This window comes from Nicrophorus vespilloides, unplaced genomic scaffold (assembly GCF_001412225.1).
Source record: "Nicrophorus vespilloides isolate i.1.1-1 unplaced genomic scaffold, Nicve_v1.0, whole genome shotgun sequence".
Lineage (NCBI taxonomy): Eukaryota > Metazoa > Arthropoda > Insecta > Coleoptera > Silphidae > Nicrophorus > Nicrophorus vespilloides.
In genome coordinates this window covers 34,220-57,477 of record NW_017097180.1, presented here as the reverse complement: position 1 = coordinate 57,477, position 23,258 = coordinate 34,220, and the positions used below count along the sequence as shown (strand labels likewise).

The 23,258-nt window shown below is 29.6% G+C and overlaps 1 protein-coding gene across 1 annotated transcript; it reads left to right on the top strand.

Moving 5' to 3' along the window:
- Positions 1-911: 911 nt before the first annotated feature.
- Positions 912-23,177, top strand: LOC108559315 (serine proteinase stubble). The gene is made up of 8 exons (XM_017916556.1): positions 912-981; positions 3,002-3,251; positions 4,132-4,521; positions 13,671-13,831; positions 15,716-15,801; positions 15,917-16,023; positions 18,207-18,504; positions 22,716-23,177. The coding sequence occupies exons 1-8, from the start codon at positions 912-914 to the stop codon at positions 22,998-23,000; spliced, it is 1,647 nt and encodes a 548-aa protein (XP_017772045.1). The 3' UTR covers positions 23,001-23,177.
- Positions 23,178-23,258: the final 81 nt, after the last annotated feature.

Here is a 23,258-nt window from a genome sequence, read left to right as displayed (position 1 = left end):
CCACGTCCTTTTACACCAACTACAGCGTTATTTAATAGTGACAATATTGAGTGTTGAGTAATGCTATCAATAAAGTTAAAAAAAAACGTTTTGTTATAAATTTATAAAATTTCACAACTTATTTTGAATTATTTTTTGATACATTTTAATTTGAAATCGGACTAACCGATTTATGTATGTTTTATACATATATTTATGTATGAAACATTAATTTTGTGTAATAGTAAATGAATTATAACATTGTACCGATTTATACTATTTTTTATATATAATTATTTGAAGATCCAAAATATTAATTACTTTCTTAACCTAGTTTATGTAAGAATATTGGATGTACTAATTAATGTATTCTTGTCGACAATTGCGTAAGTTTGTAACTGTTTAACTTCTCAATAATTGCAAAAAAATGAAATTTACTAATGAGTGCGTACATCTGGAGATCATTATCCCTTTTCCTTATTTTGTTGTTTTTATTGCTTTTGCTCTTGTTTTACCTGTTTATATGAATAATGTATACACCCTGTATAAGAAGAGATAATAATATAATGATCTGTGTTACGGTCCGTGGATAACGCTACTAAAGTATGTTACACATATAGTTTGCGAAGCCGTGTATTGTTCAAAGAGTTTGTGTAACCTACATACCAGTAGCAGCTCTTATCCTTCTCTCTTATCGGCATTCTGCCGGAGCCAATAAATAATGTCCGATATAAGCACGTTCAGGAAAGTAGCATCCACTACTCACCGCGACGACAAGTGCGCTTCAATTACGCAACACGTCTTACACGTGCACACTTAAATACATATACACACACATTTGTATATATATCCATAGTATCTCAACTGCTATTCCGCATCTCGGATAAAATCCTCTTTATTAATATTTATCTCGCTCTGTTCCAGGTGCTAGGATGCTGCGGCTCTTCGGAATCTTTTTCGCATTCATTGGACCAATTAGTACTGCCTTACAGAGAAGCCCAGGTAATGTATTGCCGATGCATTGGATTCCTGCGAGACCTACCTCGAAGAATCAAATAGTAAATCCATTATGTTGCTATTGTATTCAAATACCTGGAAATTCTGTGATCTAGATTTTTAAGTAGTCCTTGTAAGGTTTTACCGTCAAGGATCTTTCAATTTATCACTATTATAACATTTATAACTGTTTCCTATACATTTATTTTATAGCATTGTTATAATATAATAATAATGCTCCTGAGAAATATCAGCTTGAAATAATTTTACTTTTATATATATAAATGAAATGAAACATAACCTGCCAAAAGTACCAACTACCAAAAACATAGTTTTCATGAACAGTACAATTACATTACAGTACATTAGTCTCATATAAAACATAGCGTGGATGGAATTCAATGCCGCCGATCCTCGTAATCCGGGTGAGTGGAGTAGCGGATCTATAGGGGCCCTCGAGTAGTAAAACTGGTATCTAGGCTCCCTAGACTTTCTTAATGTGGCCCTCCTAGAACCAACACTCCACCCACCTTCATCAATTTTTGTAACTCTTGTTTATGACTCTATGATTTTCTCTATTTCAAATCAAGAGGGACCTCAAATAAAATTTTACGTGGTGCCATCAAATTTGTCTGAGTACCTCACTACTTAAAATAATCACGAGCGATTTAGGAGCCTGAATAATATTTTGCACGTGGGACAAAGATTAGAAGTTCCGCTACTGTATGGATACAGCATACTCACAATAAACATATTTACCTTATTAGATAATATATAAACATCATTAATAAATATTTCTTAAGAATGCGTCTAATTTCATATTAATGTAATATATGTTATAGTGCGGATTACCGATTCCGTCAATGTTCCGGACTGTTTGAAACCAGGCTAATTGAAGAACTAAATATATATTCAAAAATAATCCTCATAAAAATATATTTGTATAAAAGAAGAAAAGAATCATTTATGTAGAAAACAATAATTTTCTGTAATATTCATTTTTAATTTATGTTGATTCACTTCATTGAAATTTAGTTAATTTTTAAATTTTCATACTTGTATATGAATCCGGTATTTCTGTATTTATTATGATAATTTGATATTTACTTAATGTGACTTTGAAAACTAATTACAAATCCTATTAGTTCCACATTTATTGCATGTAAAAAGCTCAAATAAATTGATTACTGAATGATTACTTCAAAGTATAATTTAATTATAGTTTTAAAGTATAAATAAGAAAACAAATATGAATCTGATTAAATATAACATAGATAATTTATCTTATAAATTATTTTATATTTAGTAATTAGTTTATTTATAGAAGTTCAATATCAAAATCAAAAAAATCTAGATTCTTCTGTTTAGAATTATTTATTACAAAATATATTTGTGTAATTATATTAAATAAAATTAACTAGTCGTTTTGGCGGATATTGGCTAAATTGTGCACAGTCTAAGTGAGAAGTGTGGAGGTTAAGAAAGAGAAATAAAAAATTAGCTGATTCTAATGCAAAGCATAACAAAAAGAACTTCAAATTTTTATGAGACGAGTTTTTCAATTAGAAAATTGTTCTTGTAACAATATATGTGTTACATGATTTTGTTACAATAGTTTTAACTGTCATACATTTTTTAAAAACGTCAATCAAAGCTATTTCGTTGAGAATTATCTTATTCACAAGCATCAAAGATTACAAAGGTCTTCAATATTTCTTATTTACCGTAAGTTCATTATTTATATTTGTCAGTTCGTACACGTATCTCACAGTACTAAAGAAAAGAACTTCTTTCAAATTATATTTGGGACGGCTACATAAATTTCATCCGTACGGTTCTCAGGCCATTTGGTGGCTACCCAAGAAAAACGATTATTACATGCAGTAATATTTTTACGGGCCCAATTTGTAACGCAATTATTTTTGGTCTGCACCACTTGAATCGTAAATCACCAGAGGAAGATATTGCATCTTTTGTGGTTGCTTTTTATGTGAAGATTTGTGATTGAGGTTTGTTGTTGTTACAGGTTATCAAATCAGTCCGAAACCATGCTGGGTGGATGGTATGGAAGGCACGTGCATGTTTGTCTACGAATGCATCAAATCCGAAGGATTCCACATAGGGATGTGCGTGGACTCCTTCATGTTCGGCTCGTGTTGCGCCCACAACGCCACCCAAAACTCAATACTTCCGATTTCCAATCGGCCATCCGTGCTTTACACACCACCTAGTCAGGCCACGAAAAGGCCAACCACTAGTCGACCCAAACAAACCAGGTAAGATTTAATAATTGCTGTTTTGTTTTGCCGTTTTCAAGAATCTTCTCAATGTGAAGGTATAATGATTGTCTCACGAATGGAAGTCCACTTTCACGGCTTTCATCGCAATCTGCATAAATTCATAAATGAAACAGGCCAAACTGGAATAAACAATATAATGAATCTAGAGTTTATACAAAAATCGACTTTTGAAAAAACCGGTTTTTTGGATTCCAGTATTTAAAAACTGGTTTCAGAATTTTTGTCAAAGAATATTGCATTTTTCATAAGGAAATATGATTCTAAAAAACATAAAAAGTCTACTAAATAATTTCATAAACTTGTAACCCTGTAATAGACAATGTTCTCAAGTAATTAATTCTTTGTTATTTTCTTACTGAAATCTCGAAGTTGATTTCATTAAAAATGTAAATAATATTTTTTTACTTATAATTTATAGTATCTTAAATAGTTTTATAATTGAATAATCAGTTTTAAAATTTTACTGGTTTACAAAATTTGCTGTTAAGAAAACCCAAAGCGAAAGGTTTACATATTAAACCTGTTTCTTTTAAATGTTATAACCGGTTATATCTATAAACGATTATTAAAAAGTCAACAAAACCTAGTTTTACATATTACATCTAGTATTTTAAACCGGTCGAATTTTAAAAATTTATGGAATCTTCTTTAAAAAAAAGTTTTATACTACTTCTACCAGTTAACAAAGCTTAATGCAAAATGTATACATATTATATCTAGTATCTTAAACTGTTATTTTTAATATTTAATAACCGGTTTTAAACTAATTCATAAAAATAACAGGTTTTAAAAACCGTTAAATATTAGAAGTAATATGCGAAAGATGCTAAAGTAAATGACGTTTCTCATTTTCCAGTCGACCTCACGGCGGTAATTCGCGACCCCCTTCCTCTTCGTTCGGCGTCGCGACGTCGTTGAATGTGCGAACGACGTCGACGTCGCCGCCACCACCGCCCTCTCGCTTCAGTTTGAGGCCAATGAGCACCGACGGAAAACCCTCGAGCTGGCATCTGGCGACGAGCACGGAATCCTTCAGCCAGAACTCTATTAGCCACAGCTCGAAGCCCACACATCACCACCAATGGCAGGTCACCACAGAACCGGGGTTCGTCACCAAAGTCAGGACAAAACCCCAACAGAAACCTACAAGCCACAAACCCACAAGCTTCAAACCTAAACCCACCAAGAAACCCACCTCTACCACCCAGAAGATCACGAAAACTACAACTACAACCACTACCCCCAGGTAAGTTAATTACACTATACTACTTGACTTATATAAATAAATTTCAGTTCAATTTGCTTTGTAATATTTAAATTACAATCTATCTGTATGATAAAATCTAGCACAAATATTTCAAATTAATATGTTTATAAAACATATTTACTAATTGCATTTTGCTATTAAGTAACATGTTCATGGGTGACATAATCTAAGATAATCACATAAACAACCTGCCAATTAGTTATAATATATTCTATACTTTAATCCTCTTAATGCACGATTCGAGAAGATCAAGTGTTTGGAAACAAGTAACCATAAGCATGGAAATTACCTTAACAATATTTGTAAATTTACTTAGAAAGAATTGCGTAATAAAAAATGCAGTTTATAAGTGTATAACAAGTACATTTATTTGCGACCAAGGAGTTGGCGTTTACGGAATAGCCACTATACATGGGATGTAAAGTCGTAGTTTTTAATGCAATTTGCGTATATCTCTAAAAATGTAAGTAAATAAAATTGTATTTAAGTTATACGTGGTTATAGACAGTATATATTCTCGTACGTATTGAAACATTGCGTAGTTGGTACGTCTGACATACATGTATGTCCCAATAACATATGGTGTGGATGCAGCATTACATTTATTCTAACCATGTAGCTATAACTATATTTTTATTCACATTAATTCCAGTTTATAGCCCATTATAGAATGAAATACTAGTGGATTAACTTTAAGCTTTAAGAGCATCATTTTCTCAATATTTTAGGAAGCATTAACAATTATCCTTTAGTCATGTCTATTTTTTATAAATATAAGAAAATTTATATTTTTTAAAGATATATTTTGTCTTTTAGATTTAATTAATTAAAAAAACAATGATGAATGATATTGTAAATAATTTGAAAAAAAAACTTCTAAATGAAAAATTATATAAGACAACTTTTTAAAGTTAAACATATACAGAATATGGGAATAACTGATACACTTTGTCAAATCGCTACTATAATGATCAATAAATAATTAGAATAATTAGTTCGAGGAACTAATTGAAAACTTTACTTTATAAATAATAAAAAAAAGAAAATTATTTAGAAAAAATACATTGTTTTGTATAATTTATTTAGAATTTATTTTTATTTTGTTAATTCAAATTTAGTTTGTTTTGAAATTTTCAAACCGGACTGTAATGAATCCAGGTTAATCGAAGTCGAACTATTAGGTATTGCTATATTACAAATTCATTATACTTTTTTTATATAAAATATTGCCAATAAAGAGACTCTTCATTGAAATGTGTTTGCAGAAGGTAATGATATGTAAATTGTCGACTAAAGAGAATCATGTAATGTAAAGCAAACAGAGGAAATTTTATGAATCAAAATAAATTAATATACTGGTTGAAATGTAAACATTCATACTCAACGTAAAACAAATTGGAGCTCGCTTCAAATGTTAATTTAGTTCCGGCATTAAATCCCCAAAGGCGACCACCAAATCATATCTACATATACACACACGTCTTTATTCCAGTCTCTTAATTAGGATTTCAACGCCCAGTATTTATATCAATGAAAGATATAATATAATAAAAATATTTATATTGAAACCATTTTGTTGTTTGAAAATAGAAATATTATTTAATTAAAATTCAAATAACAAGCATAATATTTTCATCGAATTAACATAAAACAATAAATTAGCAAATTAATTAAATTCTATATATATGAATTTGTTTCTTAAAATTCTGTTTGTTTTCAAATGAGACTTAATATATGAATAATATTTAACTATTTTCATTGTAATTGAAATAATTTTATAATAAATAAATTCATTGAAAAATATTCTAAATCATCTTTACGTAATATCTGTATGTGAGTTTATAGCAAAGACACATAGAATGTGGGAAGTGCTAATAAAGGGATGAGAAGATATAAGGATAGTAGAAATAATGTTTCGTTTATGTGGAATGGGTCGGAATTCTGAAGGAACAATTAGGACATCCTGCTATCTATGCTAATGAGGGGAAAATGTAGAAATGTGTAACACTAAAACTTGGATTAAAACGCACCATTGAAAAGGGTTTAATTTACAAAACAGTAGTATTATTTTTACATTTGGAAATACCTAAAATCTTATGATCATATCTTAAATTAAAATTAGTTTTATTACATAATAATAGTATATTTATAACAGTAATAATAAAAAAAATGAGCAAAACGAAGTAGTTAAAAAAGTTAGACTCTTCAATTTAGAAGAATTTATTTAGTTCAGTTTTGCCAATATTCCAGGCTTAAAACCGGAATAATCGAGACTAAACAATAACAAATAAAAGATCTCACTTGACTGTATAAAGAAAACGATCATTAAATATGATTTTGTTTTGAAATATTCAAACCATATCTTGAATCTGGGACAGACTAAATCCGCACTATGCGAGGTATTGTCCTATATTTTTTAGTAACATTAAAATAATAATCATTATTCTGCATTTTCATAATTTTATTTTGTAGAATTTATAGGAAATTGTTAATTTTTTGGTAAATTATGAAATAAATATTTTTCATAATTTAACGTAGATTAAATTCGAAATGAACATTGAACAAATAAAATCTGCACTATGTTAGGTATTGGCCTATTTTTTAGTGCAATAAAAATGATAATTATTGTCCAGTATTTTCATAATTGTATTTTCTTAAATTTAAACGAAATAGATAATATTTTATCAATTATGAAATATATAATTTTAATACAGATTTACCATAAATGAACATACCTATATTTTTATATTAATACTCAATATTATTTTGATATAGCTATACTAATTGTCTTGTAAGATAGATTGATGTAATAAAAAATAATAATCCATGATTTGTCGTTTAATTTAAAAAGTATTGCCCACTTAAATTTCATGTACAAGATGCGGTTGGTATATATATAAAACTTCGAATCATAAATATCGCTAAGGAGTTTAACGGTGCGACCTAAATCTCCATCCCTTCCGGATTATGATGACCTCTGAATTCTGCAATTTTTATTTCCCTAAAAGTTTCCATTTAATTGGCCGATAAAAAGAGCGGCCGTAAATTAACGACGACATTTTATGGAGTCGGGATGAGATCAAGGGCGCAAGCAAGCAAAGCCGACTTTTAATTCAGATCAAATTCCTCCTTTTGTTCCGTAAATATTAACGCAAAATGAAATCTCGAACTCCATGAACGATTTCACTTCAAATATAACGAGCAAAAGATAATGTAATTGCAATTGAAAAGACAATTCATTTAAAATAATTGTTATTTATTGCATAATAAAAAATAATTAAAGGAGAATTGTATAGTTGTTTTTTTCTCACCAAATTCAGAGAATATCAAAATGTCTATAATTTGTATAACTAAACTTATATATTGTAATTATAACGAAGATAAGATAAAATAGTTGCAATGAAAAATAAAATTGTTTGAAATTAATTGTTATTTATTTAGTCTATTTTTTTTTAAATATTTTCTTATACGCTTGGTGCGGCTTTGATCAGTCCGGATTCACTATAGTACGGTATGAAAATTTAGAAATATACTAAAGTAAAATTGAGCTAAATAAAAATAAATTTTAAAATTATATTAATTTTTGTACATAAACATAAATAAATGTTGAAAATAACATTTCGCTTTTATACAGTTTAAAAAAGAAATAAAGAATACATGTTGAAAATAATCTATCCCTTGTTTTACACGGTCCTTTTTTTACAAGTTTTCGCTTATACAAAATGATTTGTTTATAAAATGATAAATAATATATGTTGAAAATAACCTATCCCTCGTTTTACACAATACTTTCATTACCCTCGTTTTACACGGTACTTTCTTTGCAATTTTTGGCTTTTACACGGTTTAAAAAAATTAAAGAATTAATTTTGAAAATAACGTATTCCTTGTTTAACACGGTACTTTTTTTACACGTTTGCATTTTTGCATTATTTAATATTTTTTGAATGAATCTTTTAAATTTTATTATTTTAGTTTTTCTCAGAAACCTAAAAATCGGGGGATAGGTGTGCATGTGTCATTTATTTTGGTATTTACTTAGTTGCTTGATTAGTCCAGTTTCATACAGTCCAGGATATTGGCAGAACCGATCATGCGGACTATGCGAGGTATTGCTCTATATCTGTTCACACATTGAGTATTTCATATAATTATGATCATTTTTATAAATAATAATATAAATACGCGAACATTTCATGTATGTTTGTCGTTTATTTATTTTATTGATGTTTTTTTCGTATAGTGTGAAGTTGGTGCGGTGAAAAGTGAATGTTGTACGTGGAAAATAGCCTATCGTCTGCCATGACTTTGAATTAAAACTTTGGAAATTATTCGCTAACGCCCGATTGGTTGTTAACGGAAATTACAAACTTTTTAATTGCTCGCAACCATCCTCTTAGTTCACTATCCTCACAAACTTTCAGGTATCTAAATACATTTATTATTTATACATAATCCAATAATAATTTCTATTGATTAATTTAGAAAATATTCTTAATAAAAAAACTTTTATATCTAAATAAAATAAATTATGAAAAAAATATAATAGTTACATAAAACTTATTGATGTATAATTAATTTCTTAACTAATAAACCAAATAAATATACATTTTAAATAATAATCAGTAATCACATTAAATAAATGTAACTGTAAAAATTTCAAAATAAATTATTTCCATTCATTAATTATTAGTTTAACTAAGATTTAATAAACTTTTTAGAAATGTGAAATATTACATATTTGTTTTAACGACTAATTTTTACAATGCAATACAGTGAATGCAACAATTTTGTGAATATGAGAATATGAAAATGACATATTTTTACAATGTATAGTTTTGCAATTAGTTTTATCAATTTAGAAAAAATATTTACATTATAGTAAATATGATTACCACTAAAACGTTTTATTTTTGTTGTCCAATATTTATTTATGATGTATTTTATGTGGACACCGAGCAAATAATTTCACAGTTGATAATTAATTTTCTAACCAATGGAAATGTAGCAATTTCAATTACATTTACACTATGATGCACACATTATCATGAACTGTCCATTAAAATTACCTAGAAATTCTATTTCTAAAGTATTTATTTGTTTTTACGAATGAATTAACATATTTACATTGTATCTCCTAGTAAAAATTATGCGATTTTTGTTTTTAATTTTATGTTAGAATTTATTTATTTATAGAATGTACTTTTATTCTTTTGTATTGATGTCTGGCCAATAAATTATTATTATATTTATATTAAAAAATAAAATTTTTCTTTGGATTTATACAACATATTAAAATTAAGTTGCTTACACATTTTTATGAAATTTCAGCAATATTTTCAATGATTTTAAGCTTAAATCGTATATTAAGTGATTTATAGTGATTTAGATTACAAAAACGGATCAATTTTCATATATATATATATATATATTTAGTAACAATATAAAAAATAACATATACTGAAGTGACTAGTATTACTAGAATGTATGTTTATTCTCATTTTATGTTTCCAAATGAAAACCAAATAATTTTTGTATACAATAATAAAGATTACATTAAAGTACCTACATGTATTTAGGTCTGTTTCACGTCTCTCTATAATTGAAATAGTGACAAAAATTTGTCGGTATTTATAAGTACCGTCAGACGACAATGGGTTAAATCAGTGGTTTCCAAACTTATTTGGCCTACCGCTAACTTTACAGAAAAAATATTATTTAGCGCCCCTGGATATCATTTTTTCTAAATATTCTCTTATATTTTTATGCTTTCACTGCCCCCTTGCAATTATCAATGGGGGATCATCAGGGGGCGGTAGCGTTAAATAGTTATCGATATTAAATATTCAAAAGATAATAGATATTAAATTACAATTCTTAAATCTAAACAATTTTTTTAAAAAAAATTCAAATATTCGATAGAAAATTAATAATTTAAATAATAGTTATATATCTTGTACTTATACAAATGTACGAATAGAATAAAAACTAATTCTATAAGTTGAAAAAAAAACCTAATTTTGAAGTTGGAAATGTAGCGTTCCTTAGTGGAAAATGTCACGAAATAAATTGCTCGAAACATCGCGAACACTCCGGATTTATATTCGGGCCTTTGAATTATTCTGCTAACATATTCCGAAGGGGCTCTCCTCCCTTTTTATTTTCGCTTCGCGTCGCAGCTTTATGCGATATCCGTATTCTGGGTCCACTCTAGATAAAATCGATCCAGGAGCTTCACGGCTTTATGTACCCATAGCTAAATCAATCATTAATTTCCTAGATTAAAACTTAAAACTGAAACGCGTCCTATGTATGTTTCTAGGGGAATCAGCGCTCCGGCGCCTCCGCCATTAATCAGAGCACACTTTGCTTCGTTTTATTTTCCTTCCCCCAGGTGACATAATTAATGATACCAGTACGTAAATTACATTACGCATATTAGCATTTTTTTTATTTTCAACATAGTTAATTTCTGAAGAAGAAGCGTCTTAATTTTGCGCGGGAAAATTGAATTTTCACGCGTCGAAAGATTAATGGCATTATAAGATCTAATATGAAATATCCAACAATAGTTTTTCAACCTCCCACAAAAAAAGAAATACTAAATAAAAAAAATATATATGCTGCGTCAAAAAATTCCATTCTCCGCAAATTCATTTTCTCTTATTTCGTGAATAAGTACAAGTTTTGCTTTGCGCGACAGCGCAATTGAAATTAATTTCAAGATGCTAAAAGATTACTCAACTTTCTGCGAACTATTTTTATTTCAATTTTGTTATGCAATATGCTGGATGCCTTAATCCAATTATCTAAATTTAACTACCTTTAAAAGTTTAGTTAGTACTTATAACAGAGAACTTTCTTTATTGTAATAAGTTTTTATTTTTGGAAATAGTGTTAGGTAAAAAATAAGCGTAAATTAACACTTATTTTTGACTGCCAACAAGGTGGAATAGTTTAAAGGCCATGATAGAAAGATGTACATACATTAAAAAGTTTTGATCTCGCTCTAAATTGTGAAGCTCCTTAACAATACGTTTAGCAGTGAGGCTTTACGACGACAAGATGCGATTTTATTAACAAGTTAAGGTATATTTTAATTTCTGTTACGTGAATTGAAAAAATGAAAACTGAAATTAATTCTAATGTATTACATGCTGTAGAAGTACTAATTCAGGAGAAAATAAAATTAGTAACATTTCTCCTTTAATTACAAAATTTATTTTTGTATCAGAACGTTATTATTTAAATTCCATCGTCATATATCCGAAATGCAGCATTATTGGCATGCATTATTCATCGCTCGGTTCGCGTTAGGTTTATTCTCTGCCTCTATATATATTTTTTTTCACTCTTTGAGTGGAATATTGATTTTGAAATGATTTATTCGTAAATTCGCTTCAATATACTATTTTTTTTTCGTTGCATAACGCTTTCACTATTTATGTACCAACAATAAAATTTACACAAATTAAACTATTTGTTTTATTATAGGTTTAGTATAAACGAATTGTAAAATCAATATTTATGATTGTTTTATTTTATTACTTTAAAATCAATAAAATGTACTACATACATAATTCTATATATTAAATGTTCTACTTAATTTCAATCAAAATACTTTTTAACGAAAAACTTAATACAAATTAATATTTATTTGACAAAATAAAAGTACAAAAGTCCCTTTTTATAAGTTTATTTTTCTGTGTTTATAAAGTCCTCGATTAGTCCGGTTTCGAATAGTCGGAATCGCACTATGCGAGATATCTATATAATATTACTTGTAATTATATATTTAAGTACTTATTTAAAAGATACACACAATTTTGTTATTATAATTTTAACAAAAATGAATGAGTTTGTTTCATTCATAATTTGTGCAGCACATTTGTGCTTAATAAGATGAAAATAAGAAAAGTTTTCTTGTTTTGGAAACTTTTAATCTTCATCATCCAAGCTCTGAGTTTCTCCATACATTCAAGTAAACCTGCAAATTCATATTAATCAAATTTAATTTAAAGCAAACTAAATCTATATGATATTAGAGCATTATTTTATTAGTGCTAAATATTAATTTTTAGCTTCATTTTTATATGAAATTTATAACAAATAATAATTTTTATAAATAGGTACAATTATATATAAATATAATATACATTAATACCTTTATAGTGTTCGTCAATATCCTAAATTATTTTAAACCGGATTAACCGATGAACTTCAGAAATGGAATTTATTTTGATCTTGCTCCATTGAAATTTCTATATCGGACTATATTAAATACGGACTGATCGAAGTCGCTCTATGCGAGATTTTTTTTAAATTTTAAATGTTGTCACACAATATTACTATTATACGACTAAATTAATATAAATCTTAAAAAACGTAGAAACATCTATATTATTGTATTCTCAATCAGCTTTGAGTTTTTATAGAAACTCTAATCCCCGTAATAAGGGGTTTACCTAATGTTATATAGTTTATAATTTATATCAAGATTTAGTTTGTTTTGTTACCTTTTTCCTTTTGTATTTATGTAATTCTAATAAATTTGATGTAATGAAGAATTTACTTACAATAAATTTAATTTTATCCTATTAAATTATCTTAAATCTAAATAAAGAATAATAAATATAAGAATTTTTATAAAATAGAAGAAAAAAATAATAATTTAATAAAAGCTTATAAAAACTAGTGTTTCCAAACGTGAGGCCCACGACTTAACTTTTTGAGGGGCGGTGTTGCAAGCAATGTACCACCTTTTCAACATTCCTATTACATCATTACTTTTATTTTCTAGAAAATGTACAAAAAATACCATTTAATTTGGTCAAGGGATGAATCTTGATAGGCCATACCATCCGATGTTGATTCAGTAAACGAAGTTTTGTTGGGTCTAAATTTACGAATTTGGGCCCTCAAAGAGTTAGGAATAGGTTTAAACTATTTACAAAATTGTAATTTTGTATTTATTTCACTATTTAAGATTATCGAAGTTTGAATTATTTTTCAAATAAAAGCTTGAGAGTATAAAATATTTAAAACTAAATAAAATAATTAAATTGTGCTGAAATATAAAATTCCTTTTTTTTTGTTGAGACTGTAAAGTATTATTTTATAATTTTCAGGCCAACGACGATGAGTACAATGACGACGAGAAGAAGAACGACTACTGCAAGAACGCCGAGCACGACGGCTGTACCGGAAGTTCAAAAGGTGTCATCGACGCCGGAAGTGCAGGCAACGTCGACGCTGAGCGCCGTTTCGGCATCGAGCGCCAATAGCATCGGTTTGTGCATTATTATTATCAGTCTCCCCCTTTCAAAAGTGTATTTTATTGTGCGCAGTACAAAGGGTAGAATTATCCCCCCAAACCCTCAACCTACAACCTCCACTCCTCCCACCCAGAGCGATTACCGCAAGGGCAACACAAAGTGAATGATTTGCCTATACGTACAGAGCACAATCAAAAAAGAAGAAGCTTTCGGTGCGGTAAATCGAATACCGCATAATCGAAAACGCAATTTCGAGATTTCCAATCCCCATTTAAACGACTGCTTAATTCTCAACCCTGATTGGCTTCAAAGTCAACAACTCATAACACACGATAATGCATTGTAGATTTCATAACGTTAAATCACAATGCTAGAAGCACAACAGTTTACATCTATTGATTCAATCCGACGTGCGGCTTGATAATGCCCGGCGCATCCACCAACCCGTTAATTTTACGTAAATGGGGTACGCGATTTGAAACACCAAAAAAAAATAAAAAAGCAAAAAAAGGACCGAAACAATTAATAACTTCCAGACAATTAAATCATTTCCCGCTCGGAGCTTCAGATTGATCCACTCTAACTTGTTTCGTGAGTACTTTTTAAACGCTACCTCGAAAAACCCAACTAAATAACACGAAATTAAACATTTATTATTAAAAAGCATGTATATTATAAGGAACTTCATACAGTTCTGTCATAAAAGAGCTTTTATACAATACACACATTTAATATAAAACTATTTAAATTTGTATATTTTTTTTATATAAGTGTTATTAGACTGTTCAATAATATATAATTATTTGAATAAAAAATTAGAAAGTTTAAATAATTTCTAAAAGCGTTAAACTTCTACATTTATCGTCTTCATTTGTGTAAAGGGTCGCAGTTTAAGGTTCCTCTTTTGTTGCAGTCGTAAAACGAATTTTGGCTATTTCAAGCTTGTTTTATTCATTTAATTAATTAATTATAAAAACATTATTTCTGACTAAGTATATTTTCACACTATTTAAAAAATTAATGTTTTGAAAATTTATATTTATAGTCAATTATAAATTTTATATTTTTTTTTTATAAAAGTTTCATTAACTAAGTATACATATTAACGCGAAAATAAGTAATTTACATAATAAATAATAAAAAACAGACGTTTATTTTCTATGAAATTAAAAATATCCGGCTCATAATTAAAAGTAAGCTTAAATGTTTAATAAATAATTAAAAAAATCATTTACCATAAAATATATTAAATATCTAATATATATATCGTATATATAAAATTTAAAAACTAACATTTTCGGAATATTGGTTTCGCTCTTACTTCTGTCCATCTTATTAAATAAGTTAAATGCGTGGTTGAGGGCTGCGCGAAAATTGTTTCCGCGCTTGAGGAACACGAAGTTCCGGTCCCCAGTCTCTTTCCTTTGTACATGATAAACTCTGCGTGTAAGTGGCGAACACAGAAATACAGCTGAAAGTGAGTAAATTAATTTACGCTCTTTGTAACGTTGCAAACCTCACTTTTAATTTTCAATATATTAATGTACATTTCCGTTGGGGCTGCTGCATTTCACATGTCACCCACATGCATTTCTTCGCAAGCGACTCTAGAATTATACAGAGAGGGATGCATATAAAACGGAATTATCCGTGGTGGCGAAATGAAATTATTTTAGTCTAATTTATAACTGGGAGAAGTCGGACGACTGTACCATCCTCCTCTTCCTCATCATCATGCAACTTTCCTCTTCCTCGAGCACCAACCATCGTCTCTGCTCCCGCAGGATTATGTCGGTTTGGCATTGTGGGCTGAAAAGTAGGCGGAAATGGGATCCGACGAATTTATTATTGCGTTTCGCCGGGAAAGGGTGTTGTGTTATGTTATCTTTCTGTTGCAGGATGTGGCCAGCCGCCCTTGTTCCCACAGCCGCAAACCAGGATTGTGGGAGGCAAAAATGCTCCCTTCGGACGATGGCCCTGGCAGGTGAGATAAGATGCGCTTCTTCTTACTTCTTCATCCTTATTTTTTTTTCTTTGTGTCCTTTTCTTCTTCTCTCTTGTTTGCAATGTATGACTAACGGAAATTATGATGAAACCAGGTTTCTGTGCGAAGGACGTCTTTCTTTGGATTCTCCAGCACCCATCGCTGCGGCGGCGCCATTCTCAACGAAAATTGGATTGCCACCGCCGGCCATTGTGTCGATGAGTAAGTTCAACTCTTTTACTGATTAAACTTCATTTAGACGTGAAGGGACGACGAGGTCGTAACCTATTTTATGTTAAAAAGAAACATATTAACAACTCTTGTATCTAATAGATTAACCCATAATATAACTTAAGTAAGTATTTTACTGCCAAGTAACTTGTTGTAATATTCTATGTAGAATCTTTCTGTCGGGTGACATAACATACTTGTTTGTGTTTCTACTGTGAACCAACAGTTTTAAAGATAAAATTGATGCTTGACACAAGGTGACACCTGTCTTTTAGTGATCCATAATTTGATGTTAAGAAAAATTAACATATAATGTAATGTAATCAGGTTTATATGATAATATCACATCAGAATTGAAAATACTGATTTATTCGAGACATGAAAATATAATGCGTTTCTTGAATCTGTTGCGAATCTCGTTACCCAATGCAAATCATTTACTTCGTGTCTACATTATATAATTCACAAATCCAAACTTTCAACTATGAAAACGAATACATATTATGTAATATTTACTTTTTCAAGAGTACATATGTGTATCCAAAATACATCGGTTCTCGAATTTTAATTTTTCTAGAGGTTGTTCTTAAACCGAAACTATTATATTATGTTCACTTATTGGACAATCTAAATTATTTTCGGGAATTGAAACACTATTCGGAATACATGGAGTTGTTTGTTTTGAGTTTAGGTTCGAGAACAGAGTATCCATTGCACAATATTTGACAAGTTACTTGGAAAGTAATACATGCCAAATAATTTGTCACAAATACTATGATATTTCGATTTTAAACAAAAATCTTTTTAAATGTTCTTCATAAACCGAAACTATTCTAATCACCATATAAATCAAATTTTATTCGAGAAACGACATTTTGTTCAAAATCCGTTGATTATATTGTTCTGTATATATGTTCTGAAACCAAGCTTTCATTGCACAAATATTTGCCAAGTTACTGATCAAGTAATATATGCCAACCATTGTTGCCGATACACATATACATATTATATTAGTAATCAAAAATAAATATTGTAGTACACTATATATTATACTCGCCATATATATCACAGGTTATGGAATCTGAATGATTTTTGGAAATAAAAAATGTGTTTGGAAACCATGAAGTTTGTTATTGTACATAACAAACATAATTTAAACATGACAAAAATAATTATGTTTATTGCAAATAGTTTACTTATTAACAAAAAATATATAAAATCAACTAAGATTAAATATTAAAAAAAAAAATATATAAAACAGAGAGAAAATCACTACCAGAAACTCGACGTGGTAGATAAATACTTCTTTAATCAAGAACAAAGGCACGCTTCAATCTTGTTTTGCACAGCCCTTGGGCGAAATAGAAAACAACTAAGTTTACATCCAATTTATTTGCTCCTCGGTCAAAGGAGCGCGTTATTTCGTTTAATTAAAACGAGAAAGTGATTTGCGAAACGTTTCGAAATGATTTCGAGTAGTGTGCAAGCATCCGAATTCGATGCGACGAGTGGAGTGGTGGAAGGGTGGATGTGTATTTGTATTGGGTTTGTATATATGCATGCATGAATATGCGGGTGGTTTGGGTATTGGCAAATCCGGACCGGAAGTTGACGGAATATCTGTGGGTTAGCGGAAATTGTTGAAGGAAATGCATTAAAATCTCAGTCAGCCGCGGCCGTCGGGATTTCTTGATGGAAATAAACCTTCTACTCTCTCCGAGTTTCGTAATTAAATCACTAATTAATTTGTCTCACTCCTAAACTCAAACAAAAAAATATATAAAATACATTACAACCTATTTTACTATGGTCTTTTCATAACATAGTTATACTAATTATTTTAATGGGCAATAAATAAACTTATTATAATTGAGTTGAAAACAAAGTTTACTTGGATTGAGTAGTCCTTTAAAATAAATACAAAACATTCATTTAAATCTATGTAAATTAATTTACAAGTAGTAAAAGAAAGTTTTCACATACTTTTTTCGGACTTTAAAAATTGCGTCTTATGGTCCGAGATAATAAATATTATTTTATAAAAATTGTCCGATACTCGTCCTATGTATTTTTGAGTCAAAAAACACCAAATTTCTAAGATTTTTTGTATTAACTTCAATCAATTTCATTAATTATTTAATTACATAATATTTTATGTTCGGTTTTTTTTTTAGTTTACTGACATCCCAGATCCGGATTAGGGTAGGAGAATACGACTTCTCCAGCGTTCAAGAAGAGCTTCCTTACGTAGAAAGAGCTGTCAAGAAAAAAATAGTCCATCCTCTTTACAACTTCTTTACCTACGAGTATGATCTGGCCTTGGTCCAACTGGATAAATCCTTGGATTTTGCGCCTCACATCTCACCGATCTGCCTTCCTGCAACTGATGATCTGCTCATCGGAGAGAATGCGACTGTTACCGGTTGGGGAAGACTCAGCGAAGGCGGAACCCTTCCATCGGTTTTGCAAGAGGTAAGGGACCTTTCCTTCATCTTTTTGTTCTACTACTGCTACTACAATTTTTGGAGGTGGGGATCACGCGAATGATGGATGGCGTTTAAATTGAAAATTAATAATTTAATTATCGAATCGTACGAATTGATGATTTTAATTAATTTCCTTCGCGAAGTCACTCCCGTTTCTCATTATAATCTGTGCACGTTTCGTACATTTAGCCAGTCGCACAATTCTCGCACCGACTGAACGGTTCCAATCGAAAACCAATCGAATATTTAATTACATAATTTAATTTGTCAAATACATTTTTATATAATTATTTAGTGAATATAAAACAGATGTAAAATATTGTATAATGATCGATTTTATGCAATCATTATGAAATTGACGATTTACGAACGTTAAGTAATTTTATATGTATCAGATATAAATGTTTACCATAGTTAAACAACACACATTGCATTTAATAAACGAAATAACCCAATAGAAGTGAAATCAATTGCAATAAAAATAAGTCAAACAAATTATATCATTGATTAAGCAAATAAGTATAATGAATATTATAGAAATATTAAATGTATAACTCGCTCTTTTTCTACGTATAAATTTGCACATCAAAGATCTCTCATTGAAAATATCTGTTTGACAAATTACGTAACTTATAAAATCTCGTTCCACTATCATCTATTATCAATTACATGACGTAAATAAATGTACAGTACAAAAATTAAAGTAATCACTTTAGTATAATATATTTTATAATTATTTGATTAAATTGTCAGGAATTATTTAACTAAATATGATAAAAATAACATATCTACTTTTTAACTTTTTAATTTATTGATTATTATTTATAGAAGATTTTCAAGCAAGAGAGTTGATGAGTATTTCATTTCATCTCATAAAAAAGCATAATTTTAAAATGCAAATACATTTAAAGCACAGATTTAAAGCATAAAAAGCGTATCTTTCTTAACTAAAATATTTAAAGATAAGGTTTTCCGCGAATTTATTTCTAAATATAATTTTCCAATTTTCCTTATAAATACTTTTAATAGTTATTAAATCAGTATTATTCAATTATGATAGTTTTATTCAAATATTAAATGATGTATTCGTGATTTCAATTTACTTAATCAACTCTTAATAAATAGAAGACGAAGAGATCTGAAAAAAAAAATTGAAGTTTAACATAAAAGTTTTTAATTAATACCTTGGTGGACGTAATTACATTATAGGTTTTGAATATTCCGGCGTACTTGGCAACAATGAAATTCGAATTAATCTCGAAGGATTTGGCTAAAATTTAATTAACGTACATTAAAAACCCATCCGTTTTCGGGAGACCCAACAAAAGCGCAAAATAATACAAAAAACAAGTAGCAGCAATGAAAGGTTAATTCGATCTCGTTTTTCCTTCCTTACTGGCTCTTCTTCAGGTCCTTGCATCTGCGATTTTTTTTAAGCATTTATCAAAGGATATACGCGGATTTGGTGGAACTTTGAATATATATATATAAAATATAGGTAATACAAATATTTCTTTAGAAATATTGGAGATCAAACGTGAGAAGGGAATAAAAAAATCAATTGTCCTTTGTAAATAGACCTAAAAAAATATTAACGCAAAATGATATTTCTACACATTTTATATAAGTCATGTATTGAATATGGAATGCATGTATATGTTTCGCATTTCAATAAAGTACATTTTTTTGCGAGAGATGGAGAATAAAATTCGATACAGGAAATAAGAGAAATTTCCCTTTTGAGCCATATAAAGAAGACCGTATATGTGTGTAATCGAAATCAAACGCTCCATTGATGTCATTTCCCGAGAGACACGGACGAGACATTAAATGGACTACATAATGCCATTACATACTTTATATGCGAAGGCGAATCGTTTTAACAAGTGCACGGCTTCTTCTTGCATAGGAAAGTAGAACATCGGATGTGTTTCATCTCTCGAACACGAATATTAAGAGGAGGCAGTGATCTTTTTAACGAATCTATTAATCTGCGGCGGCTCTTGATTTAAGGACCCTTTAGAGGGACATAAATCTTCGAATCTTTCCGGGGTTTCTTCACATGCCCTGATACCTCGTTACGAAGATATTGACCTCCCAGAGAAGGCACATGAAATATATATATATATATATATATAGATATATGTTTCTTTATAGATGGCACAAGCTTCTGTTTGTACCGCATCGCTCAAAGGCTTCCATTGTCGTCTAGATGTGTTCCAGCATTTCCATAAAAGATAATTGGAAATGTTCGAGAACAAATAAACGGCGCGTAATTATTAAGGATGTCCATAAAATCTATAACTGTATACGACTTTCTTTTCGTTCAATCGAATAACTACTACTTTGTCTATGTTACATCTGCAAATATAGAGATTGATTTAATGAATTCCATTGTTTCTTTATTAATTTTACATCAATAAGTATTTATTTCCTATTAAGATTAAGTTCAACTTGAAGACTCAGAAAATAATGGGTTTCTAACTAACTTTTAAGTAACCTTTCTTTTTGTTTAATCGAATTACTACTTTTACCATGTAACATCTGCAAATAGAGAGATTTATATAATGAATACTGCTGCTTCTTAATATATTTTAGATTTATAGCAATATACACTTCATTCTTCATAGAATTATTAAATGTTTCCACTATTATTAAGCTCAACTTTGAAGCATTAGAATATAATCCCATAGGATTATGTGTATCCTCGAAGTATCGGCAAATAATAAATTTATAACTATCGTCTTACTTCTGTTTCATAAGAGATTTCTATTGTAATCACTTTTATTTAATTTTTATAAATTAAAATCAAATTATATTAATTTGACTTTATAATTTAATATCGTATTTCTAATGCATGAGTCATTGTGATAAAAACAATTATCTAAATAGTAGTAGAACGGTATTTTGCGGTATGCTATTGTTTGTTGCAAATAACAATTAATATTGTGTTGTCAATTATCTGCAGTCCGGTATTAATAAATGAAATTTCTAATCAATGAATCTTGTTATATTTAATTAGAAATTCTCTACCATAATAGGAGACATCTCGGATCTTGAGTATTATATTATCTAGTATGCTTTGTTTGAATGTAGGAGATTTAACATTATTATGTCAATTGAATGCAGTTTGCATGGAATATCTAAACACTCTAAACTGTATATTTTTTATTGTAATTAACTTAAATAAGAGATATGTTCATTAAATATACATCTAATATACGAAGGAAATAGTAAAGAATTAGAAGCTAAATCAAGAATAATAGACCTCGTTTATCACTGATCGTTAAACGAAGTCATATTTACTTATATATAAATTTAGTGCTACTTAGGCTAAAGAGTGTACTACGTTATGACAAATCAGCGTTAATCGAGGAAGCGATAAGCAATAGAAAAAAGGTATATACAGTTAGCCCTTGGTTTATTTACGCCGATTCACAATACCGCCTAACTCACTGTAAATATGGATTCATTTTATGCCACGAAATATTAGTTGCCCTTATAAATATAGATTGGATAGAAAATGTAATGCTAAATAAGAATTGGTAAAAAAGAGGTATTTTGTAGGTTGGAAACTAAGAAATTAGAGAAAGTTTTAAATTACTTTAGTCATTTTCAAGAGATTAGTACATTAGATAAAAATTATATAAAAACAAAAAATATATTTGTTCATTATTTGTTATCACATTTAATCTAGTAACTAATATATTTGTCGATATTGTGATATACAGATTTGAAATGATTTAATGTGAAAATCATTGTTTTGTTAACTTTTGATATGCAGTTATTTTTCAGTTAACGTACATAATGCATACCAACATTTCTGTTGTCTGAGCTTACGTAACTGTATATTTCTATATAAATACATGTATTTACTTTTTTATATACGTCTTTTATCGACGTACACTTTACTGTCGACGGGAGTTCACGCAATGATGTAATAAATATATTCTTTTTATAATAACAAGAAATTGTATAAATCAGATTAAATTATAGTAAATAGATAAATTTAGAGTTTCGTTTAGGTTGTAGACTGTGTTATTTCGGATCAGCGTTAACTAAGGTCTTACTGTATTTAGGTTATGTTATCCGTTGTTTCAAAAATATAAGTTTAAATAATAATCCTAAATCCAAATATCTGCATGTTTCGTGTAAATTCATTATTGATTCTATATCACATATATTTATTTGTTATAGGTGCAAGTGCCGATTGTAAGTAACGACCGATGTAAGAGCATGTTCCTGAGGGCGGGAAGGCACGAGTTCATTCCTGACATCTTCCTGTGCGCCGGACACGAGAACGGCGGACAAGATTCATGCCAGGGCGATTCAGGTGGGCCTCTGCAGGTGCGCGGCAAGGACGGCCGCTACTTCCTCGCAGGTATCATATCCTGGGGCATCGGATGCGCCGAAGCCAACCTTCCCGGCGTCTGCACGCGCATTTCCAAGTTCGTCCCATGGATCCTCAACAACGTGACGTAATCCAAGATAAGGACAATCATCTACCAACATGGACTACTGTCTAGAATGTATGCTGTTTCGTATGGTCGATGAAGTATGTATGTCGTGAGTGAAGGAGTGTGTGTGCGTGATTCCACAAGTGATAACTTATCAAATTTTGCCAGAGAGTAATGTTTTACACATTACTGCAGATTTCGGTTAACCCTCATAAATATGACAGGAAAGTTACAATTACTGCACGAATCAATTGTGTTAACAAAAAAAGCTAACTCCAATTAC